The sequence below is a fragment of the Neodiprion fabricii genome, chromosome 2 (genome assembly GCF_021155785.1).
Source record: "Neodiprion fabricii isolate iyNeoFabr1 chromosome 2, iyNeoFabr1.1, whole genome shotgun sequence".
NCBI classification, from domain to species: Eukaryota; Metazoa; Arthropoda; class Insecta; order Hymenoptera; family Diprionidae; genus Neodiprion; species Neodiprion fabricii.
In genome coordinates this window covers 41,101,868-41,112,061 of record NC_060240.1, presented here as the reverse complement: position 1 = coordinate 41,112,061, position 10,194 = coordinate 41,101,868, and the positions used below count along the sequence as shown (strand labels likewise).

At 43.3% G+C, this 10,194-nt stretch overlaps 1 protein-coding gene across 1 annotated transcript; it reads left to right on the top strand.

Annotated features, from left to right (window-relative positions):
* The first annotated feature begins 5,488 nt into the window (after positions 1-5,488).
* LOC124175859 lies at positions 5,489-9,689 on the top strand. Its single transcript, XM_046556454.1, has 3 exons — positions 5,489-5,520; positions 5,600-5,736; positions 8,235-9,689. Exon 3 carries the CDS (start codon positions 8,369-8,371, stop codon positions 9,083-9,085), a length of 717 nt encoding a protein of 238 aa, XP_046412410.1. The 5' UTR covers positions 5,489-5,520; positions 5,600-5,736; positions 8,235-8,368; the 3' UTR covers positions 9,086-9,689.
* Positions 9,690-10,194: the final 505 nt, after the last annotated feature.

Genomic DNA, 10,194 nt, shown 5'->3' with positions numbered 1-10,194 from the left:
TTCAACGACAGGCGGTCGCAAATCACGACGAGTCGTTACGCATCCCGCACGCTGCTCGAGTTGTGCTTTTTACGGATGACGTGTTACTGAAAAATTCGATGGACACTTTGCAGTGTCGGGAGTTTCTCAATAGGTCGTGAACTTGAGGATACACGGGTATGTGTTACACGGCAATTTGGTGTTTTTGATATCGTTATTATTTACTTCGAGGATCAGATAACTTCTACTTTATGCTAATTCGGATTCTGAATTACTCTAGCCAAGGTTGCTAATTTATGCGTAGCGTGTGAAAAAAGTTTATTCGGACCGATCGACGTGGCGTTTCATTACTACAACCGTGCCTACGAATGTTCGGCTCGTTGGCAAGTTTTGGGTTCAGGTTTATAGGTATCTGGACCAGATTTTGTTCTAGTTGCAAAAATTTCATATGCCAAATAACTCGTCACGAGCTTCGCACACGTCGATTACTTATGCTCATGAAAGAAAATAAGAACGTATGGATTTTACCCGTGTCACGGTTCTCGTCATTTTTCAGCATGATTTCCTGTAATAAACGTGTAGAAACTTTTTTTACTCTCCACGCGGCGAAGTTTGTTCAGAGGTATCGTAATTATAGGTGATATAACTTGAGTGCGAATGAGTAAATATTACGCGATCTCACGTCCATCGGAATCGGTGCATACCTGTTACGTATAGTTATACCTATGCAGAGAGGCTGGCTGCGGAGAGGGAGAGAAAGAGACTTGATCAAAGGCACTCTCTTTCACACCTTCGACAGCCAGGCAAGTATGCATGACATTGACTGAATAGACCAATTTACCTTGAAAATCTGAGTCTCAAACACGCGGGTCCTTGCCGGTAAATATCGTCTTAATTATAATCCGGTGTGAGACTAGCGGGCCCTTTTAGATCGGCAAAAAAATAAAATCTATTTTCATCATTTTCGTCGGTAATAATTCCCTGCTCCACGGGTTTCCTGATCACAACGCGTGATATTAATTTTCGATCGACGCGGGTGTACAGAAATAATTTCAGTTCAATACTCGGACACCTTGAACGGCGCGGAGGATATTCGAAACCGATTAAAGATCATTTTCGTACGTTCTTGCGGGAAGGTACGCGTTGTGCGAAACTCACACAATCCCAATTCTCAATTAGTCTGGAAGGTCTACCGGGAACCGGAATTAAAAAAGAAAAAAACAATGCCAGGCAAGAATCGCGGCAATGAAAATTAAAAAGCAAAATAGAAAAAGAAACTAGCGGAAAGGCTCGGCGCTGTACGAAGGGTTCGACAAACCTTCGCCCTTGTCCCTAAGCCCTCGAGCTAATCCAGCTCGGACGCAATTAAACGTTCCAGCCGGTATAAGGCAAGCGCGAACCGAACTGTGCAATACAGCATTGAGCTTGACCGTCACCGTTCGGCCGCCCGAATAACAAATCTCGAACACGTCCGTGATCATTTATTCCGTATACCGATTAGTCCATGTTTCAAAATTATGTTAAAATTTTATCGTGCTCCGGTCGAATGTTAGCGAGCATTACTCGAATGCCTCCCTATCCTAGGAGTAAATTATGTCAATGTCTTTCATAAAGGTTCTTTGAGCTGAACTTTGGCGATGCTTAATGCCTCGTTCTTATCTCTTGGTTTCGATCGTCTTCCTCTCCTCTTCGCTCGGCCTTTTTCGCCGCCAATTATACCGGCGAATTTTCTGCCAAACGGTGGTTTCGGAACATGCACCGCACGTACGCACCTATCGACCGATTGTCAGTTTCGCGGACTACAAATGTACAGGATACACATTCTCGGTCGTCCGGGTGCGCGGATGTGGGCGTGGAGGTGAGCCAAGGCCACGTGTTCTAGATAGCCTCGTTTTTTCTTCATTGTATATTATTTCTTAAACACACATACACGCAGAGACACCCACGCATTCTCGTCACTCATCCGCTTGCGGAACCTGACGATACGACGAGTACTCGGAATCACGATTTTTGTCGATGTAATTAGGAACGATAATCAGTCTTATTCTCAATCTATACGTTCGTCTTTGTTCGTAGAAGGCAAGAGTCTCACATCTAGCAAGATGATACCGCGCCGAAGGAACCCAAACGATAAAACAATATCGTACAATGACTAAATAGTCGAAGGGTCGCGTGCGATTTCCGGCGCTGTTTTTTTTTCCCCCTTTATTATTCACGGGTTTTACTCGTTTACAATACTCGGTTGATTGCCAGATGTGGACACTGCATAACTAACTATCAAGGCAGCTAATTATCAGTCTATCTAATAAACAACTATTTCGACATCCGACAAATTCAACAAACAAACTGATCGACAATGTCAACGTCACTGCTGTAGCGATTTAAAAAATTTACAGCCCGCTGAGAATAAATACTTCTTGCAATATGGTAACGAAATTTCTTGTCTTCAACTTGTAAATATATATTTAGATTTTACAAAAATCAACTCAACAATCAAATACCCTCACCGCACTAAAGTGTCGTGCTCGACAATACGGTGTCATTCCGTCGAGGCGTGGATAAGTTGTAGGTGTAGTAAGGCTTGAAGAAACTTGTCGATCGTTCCGACTGTTCCAGAGATCATAAATACGGTTGCACGATCGATCCGCGTGGCAACGCTTCCCGTTCTACCTGCAGATGGAACACAAAAAGAAAAAAAACACATCGAAATATCATAGGTGACATCCAACGGTAGAACCGTCGACAGAAAAGTATTTCGGTTTGGTGAAGCAGCGTTTTTTCAAGACGAGGATCCCTGCCATGGACGGATTCGTTCGACACAGCCAGGTGGCATGCGACATAGCGATCGGAACTGTGCGGAATGTCTGCAAAAAGTCAGGCGGTGTATCCAAGGCCCCTTGGTTCTGTCCGCTAACAACTCGACTGTCGCTTACTATTAGCGGAGGTAATGTCGATTCAAAGTAATGCTTTATCCGTGCAACGTTACACGGATTTACGTGTGTTAAATCCACAATGCACACTCGTGGCATAATGTGTCACACGAAGGCGATCAAGACTCGATAAAACTGGCGAGCAACAATGTTGACGTACGTAGTCATCCGTGGTAATTATCGTACTACATATTTTGCCACTACGTCGTATTTCATTCCACACGTGTAATTCCAGGAAAGATGAAGCGTGATACGGAGATTTTTTCCCTGACAATTAACAGCTGATCAAAGGTCTCGAGTCAGTAGAAAAACTGATCTTGAAAGTATTGATGATAACTAATTTTGGAGGATCGTTGCAATGCAGGGGCGATGCTTAACGCATGAGGATGGTAGGAATTTTGAAAAAATCCAGTCGTTGGAGGAGGGGTATACAAATTTGGTAATCATGTTAGGTTTCGCTCCAAAAGGCTAATGGAAAGAAGTATGCTGGCAGAGAATTCCTTCCAGATATTCCATTTATTAGTAATTACTTCTTTTCAAGGCGTACGAGCTCTTTGATCGCAAAAAAATTCTCGATCACTTTGTCAAACTGTTACCAGTACGGCGTGATTGACAATTAACAAGTAGCTTCTAATACTTGCAAGGATGTTCTACGACGAGTTTCCCATTACACGTGTATCAATCGTACTTACTTTGACAAACTCGCAGAATACGATGTACTTGGTAGAACGTAGGATTGTCTGAGCTTTGGAACAATTCTTTCACCTGCAATCGTATTATAAGCAGTACAAGATAAGACCTGATGATTGTCTCTTAATTTTAAGTGGATTCGTGCAGTAACTGATGTCAAAATAATTAACATGCCTGGACAAACTTGAGTAGCTGGGGCCGAGTTGCCACACATCACGCAACCCATGAGCTTCTTTCCGATCTTGTCCTCGACCCTGATTTTCTTCCTGAGAAATAGCAACAAGCCGTAGCTTTTTAATTCCCAGTGATCGTCACAATCCGAAGATCGCAGATAATCCGCTGTATTTTTTCTCATCCATCCCCTATCGATGACCATCAAACCAAGACGGTAGCGCAACGTCATTTTAAATCAGTTCACACCTTCGCAGAAATGAACATGATTGACGGTGAATGAATGATTAATTTATGCCAAGAATTTTCAACGATCTCGCCGAGTGATCGACTGGCTGTCATAATGATGTCATAAATGAAAGCAATGCAAATTTGTGATTGAGTTTAACTTTGTCAAGCAGTGTCTGATTAGCGTCTGTGTTCATGCTCGTCGAAAAGCTATAATACCTAACTCACGGGAATCCCTAACAACGCACGTTTCCATCTTCCGATAGTGGGGTGAATTAATTAAACAGGCCCGCGATGGTTTTCTCCTCGTAAGCACAAGAGAAAAAGATTGAAGAGGAGTTTTGAAGAAAGTAGCAACGGATATCACAAATTTTGTTTAAAGCTAATGTTTATTTTATACCTAAACATTAAGTTTTATATTCATTACATTTTTTAAAAATTAAAATTGTTTAAAAATGTGTAAATATGCGTATTTTGCATAAAAATAAAACTCGATGTATCTACTATATGAGAAAAAAAAAAAAAAAACTCGTGCTATATATTTATTCAACACAGCTACATACCTAAAAAAAAAACATTATTACCTGAGGAGGAAAAGTTATATTTTCCAGGCACGAGTTAACACTGTGTAGTTTGCGACATGGAAACCTGGATAACGATTGGCGGTGAATAAAAAAAAAGTAATCCCGAATACGAAAATGCGACACCCTAATTTCTGCTTTATACCAATCGTAAAGTACAAGTCTGGCTACCGAGCAACCGTCACAGAGAGTCTGTTCAGTTGTTCCGTGCTGTAAAGCGCATGCTCGATAAATCTGTAACTTTTTGCTGACAATGAGACGGAATCGGCAGGCCGTTATGTAGGCGATACACGCGCCTTTGGGTACCTCGCGATCTTTCGGAGGTGAGGAATTGCTGGTTTCTTTCTTGATTATTTTTCTAATTCTCCTGTTCGGAGTGCAAAAACCGACTCCAGGTCCAGCATCCGGTTGATAGCTCCGCACACGGACGCCGCACGTGATAAAAGCTCGGCAACAATGGCCTCAGACTTTACGAGTGAGAAAATCAAGGACCTCGCGTCCTTCCACCGGCGAAAAACCGCAACTGCTGGTGTAACGAAAGTTGGAGAAATAATAGTAGAATCAATTGTCACGTGCTCTACCCGCGGCTGCAGCTGATATTTCAGGTGGCGAAAAAAAAACGCCAATCCTGAGTAATCGAGCGTGACGCGTAGCAAGGTAAATAAACACCACTATTCCCGATACTAGCGCAGCTACTATAATACTATCAACCTGTAGCGTATCCTCTTCGTCACACTGTGCGGAATATCCGCCGTTCGCTTACCTGCCCTTTTTGCCGGGCCTCGAAGCGATCTGGTTTTTTCCAACTCGGCTGTATAATACGCGAGGCCGGCGTAAAATTGTGCAATAGACGGAAGAAACCTGCGACGGAGAATCGACGCGATATTTTGACCACCCGATCCTCCTCGATCGAAAGCGATCATTGAAATATCTTCAGATATGTACGGTACCGCGTTCTTCCTGAGAAAAGTACGATATTGTATCGACGACAATTTGTAATACCCTAATTTTGATTTGAAGCCTGTCGCGGGGTGTGAATCACGTTGAACCTGACAGAAGGAGGTGGAGGTCGTTCCTTGAATACCGGTGCCATTACCAAGCTGTTGCTGATGCGGTTTCTCTTCTACACTGTGCGCAACTGTTCTGGTTCAACACAGGCAAATCAACTTTGAAGAGCTTGTTTACCCTGATTTACATCGCAGAGCTACGTGCTGGTTAACCGGTGTCTCAAGTCAATTTGGACAATTTATTGACTAATCGGCCAGCTCAAAATTTGACCTCAGTGAGGATGCGTGCAAATTATCGCAAAAATAAGAGGTAACTCGACTCAATTTGTCGCATTATGTTAGACGTTAGTGCCTGCGGTGTAAAAAAAACGAGAACACTGCCAATGTTGAGTGTGTAAAAAATTCGCTTACTTCTTGTAAATAGTGTAATTAACGTTCGAAGCGATATGGATCAAGTGGAAAAAGTTTAAGACTCTGAGCTTCTCGTGTAAATTATGGGAGACGCGATACCGGATACGATTATACTTGATATTGTCGACGATAAGATCGAGGCGTTCGTGAAAAAATCCTTGGATTTGATAAAACCTTAGATTAAATCGCCCGGAAATCGATAGAAGCGATGAAAGTACCAAGCTTCTAAGTCTGCCAGAGTGCGGAAGAGCTTGTTCGAAGATATATTTTTTTTTTTTTTAATGCATACATTTCTCAACGACGCCTGTTGCTTAATGTCGAATAACCAATAAGACACCTATGATTTCAACACCATTTTTTGTTTCTTCCTTATAATCCGAACTCGTTTTCATACTTCCTGATTTCGATCGCACGTGCTTACACGTCCGTCTGAAACCAAAGAAAATTCTCTAGCTACCTCCAACAATTAACAGCACAACGATGCTTAGTCACAAATAAACAAAGATCTTTCAATGGGCGTCGCTGAAGCGCAACGATGTATTAGATTTAAAAAAACGAGCGTTATACTAACAGGGTTTTTTACCATGCAGATACAGCACCGAACGCGCAGGCTGCCCGGTTTTATGAAGTGGAACAAACGACGTAACTTGCGTAATGCTTCGGACACTCAATTATCGATGGCAAAGCCACGGATACGACGCGACAACGCCGCTTTTGCTCGGGCATGGATTTTTGTCCGTTATTACCCTGTATGAATTTTTCTTTCCTTGGTTTCAGGCAAAACTACTCAGGCTCTGGGCCAAGGTCCGTTAGAAAATTTTATAACCAGGCTGTGGGCTGTGTCGTTAAAAGCGATTTTACAACTCTCGGGAATCACATAAACACATGAGGTTCGATCCGCAGCGGAGAATATCGTAAATCATATTTCACCGGGCTGGTTTGATTCAAATCGAGCATTCGCATGCATACGTTTCTAATCTAATCTCACGTTTCTATTCGTATACACAATCTTCGCCAAACGTGATCGCGTCATGTGATCCACAGCATCCGAATATGCTTTGAACGATACGTTTTTCACACCTGACATTGACTCTTTGGACCATAGTAAACGACTCCAAGAACACTATTCGTCCGTCAGGTATGAAACGCCGCTCAACGAATTCATTCAGGGATTACCTTACCAACTCAATCGAACCACGTCCAAAGTTGTGTGTCGTCGTGCCGTTGCACGTGAGAATATGTACGAGTGCCACACACGCCATCGATTTATTGCCAAGGCAAGGATTTACTGACAACGTGAACGTCTTTCTCTGTTTCCCTACGGAGAGTCTCTCTCTTTTTCCCTCTCTCTTACTTTCTTTCTCTCGTGTTTACCACGTCCATCGAAAGCACTTGAAGTAAGCTGGTGTTGCTGTTCTTAGCTCCATTTTCAGTCTCCCTTCTGTCGGTATTAGATTTTCGTCGATTTACTCCGGAATAGTTCTCGTTTTGATTGAAATTTTTGTTCATGTACACGTTCATCAGCTTATGGTTCGTTGGAACATGTTCACCATAGTAACCGGCGCAGTTGTTGGAATTTTTTCGTTCTGTGCGATTCCCTTTGGATGCTTCATATCTCGACGATTCAAGAAAAAAGGTGAGCTCACAAAAGTGTTTGGTTACGTATCTCCTTCGATATCTGCTATTCGTCCGTTCTCAACCACTTTATTTTATCTCAAGGACACCTGCGATTCATCTTTTCACTGTCATCAAACTATCGTTGAGTTTTTGCGCATAGCGTCGAAACGTTGGTGTTCGGTTTACTATTTTTGTTTCTTCATTCTTGCAGTTACTTCTAAGACAGCCGTAAGTATCAATTCGTGAAATTTGCATAGCGATACGATTTAAGCCGTTGCGGGATCGTTGAAGCTATTAATTTTAGATGATTTGTTACACGCGCTAAAGTTGACTGGTCGCATAAACATTTATACGAAATGGTATGCTAAAATCATAAAGTGTTACGGCTGTAGTTTCGTTATGCGGGAACAAGGATAAAAAAAAACATTGATTTATTCTCAGTCGTGAAGAAATGGAACTTGAGAACGTATTTAGATCAGAATTGCTTAACAATTCGTCCTCCGGATCGACCTCGCCGTGACCTCTTTCCTCCACCTCAATATTGAATTCTCTCACCTTCCCGCAATTTCGATCATTACGAAAAGCCGACTGACTCTTGAACGGTGCGATTTCTGCCGCAGTGATAACCCCTGAAGAAGTTCCGAACGGTTCCGGGTCCGGAACGGAGGACTCGTCATCGGCGCGAAGGACGAACGAACGATGCTCGGATTCAGCTGTTGTCTTGAGCCCGGTAATAGTCGCGCAGCGCGCGGAGATGTCCTCGAGGTCCATGATAGAAGTGAGGGTGATATTCGGGAACGGCTCGAAGAGGCCCCCAGAGGACGAGAGTCAGGGATACGCCAGCGCCTCGGGATCTCCGAAGGCCCTGAAAGCGAGGAGTGACTCGTCCTTGCGGCATCCGGCGACCCGGCCAGCGACGAGTCGCCGGGAAAATGCTGCGAGTACTTCTCTCCCCCTGCAGTTCGAGGGCGAAACCGCAGCCGACGACACGACCAGGCTGGAGATCACGATATCCGGAGGATTAGCGGGGAACGTCGCGCGCTTCGTCGAGTTCAAAAACGACCTCGGTACCTCGACCTCGACCTCGACCCCGAATTCCCGGCTATCCGGAGGACTTCCAGAGCCTAAGAAGCCCCAGACGAAGAGGCGAAGGCATTCCAGTTTCTGGAGACGTCCCTTCGGAAGTCGCAACGAGCAGTCGGGGGTCCTCGAAACGAGTCTCGGTGCCGAGGCTTCGAACTCGGAGTCGATTTCCGTGAACGAAATGCGCTCCAGGCGTAATTTGGAGTCACAATTGGACAGCTACGAGGCTGTTAAATCCCCGATCGAAGAAGTCCCTTCGTTCGAGGCGAAGCCTGCCGAGCCTTCGGCATCTTGTAAGGAAAATCGTAAAGGGTGTAGCAGTAAGTGGGGACTACCCGCTCGATTTTTGGAAACTCTCAGTGAAGCCACGAGCCTTGCGACTCTATAGACGCGTCAAATTTCCAATTCATCATTGATGAACCAAACGTTTGCTCAGACTCTTTTAGCGATTGACTGAATTTGGTTTTATTCTTTCTTTCTTTTTTTTAAACAATTTTACACGATTTGCATAGACATTTTACTACTCGTACCGGTATAACGGGGTTCATATTCTACTCGGCTTACGGCTGTGCACGTCATTTTTATTCCATTTTATTCTGACGAATGAATTGTTTTTACACTCTTAACCAGGGACCGACGCAGCCGTATGCCGAGCCCTAGCGATACATTCGTGTCGTCGTGAAATTGATAGATGTAGGTAATACAGCAGGCTCGAGCAATTGCGCGCAAATAATCAAGTGAAATCTCAGAATTCCAGCTCTTAAGGTACTCTCACGTTTTATTATTCAAGTAACTTCCATGAGTTTAAAGCGTCCGGTTAATTACTGCTGAAAGTTTTACTTAAAAGTTAATTTCTCCCATTTTATGTTTTCAAGTTGTACCATCATCAAATCGAATATTCAAGTTTTATGATATTGTTCAACGGTGATCCGCAATAAAGGTAGTGTACGGAATATTCTTCAATGAAATCCTCCTCCCCGAACAATGTGAAACCGATTCTATTATACTCATTCTAGAATTAAGTTGCGAGGATCAATTTCGTAGAAGCAGTTATTTTCATCGATAAATACGATTATTGTCCGACTACTCCGATATAAATTATCAGATCTGTGATCCGCTTCGCTCTTGATTAGTGTCTCGATGTGTCTGAATACCTTCAATTGCTGTCAATGAGAAATGACATCATCCGTTAACCGCATTCATCAGTCGACATTCATCAAAATGTGAGTATGTCTTTTTTTTCATTTCAGCGACGGGACCGGCAACGAGTATGAATTCAAATAGTTGATTTGCGATGCCGCTTGTTGACTTGCGAGTGATTAGCGTTCGTTACTTGCAACTGTAAACTTCTCTGCGATATTCACGCTGTTCTTCGAAAATTTCGCCACATGCGCATTACCACACGTACATTAACAAGTTAGCTTACGTTTTTTTTTACGTTTCATCGACTCAGTTTATCGTTGGTCGCCCGATGATATCATTATCATTATAAATATC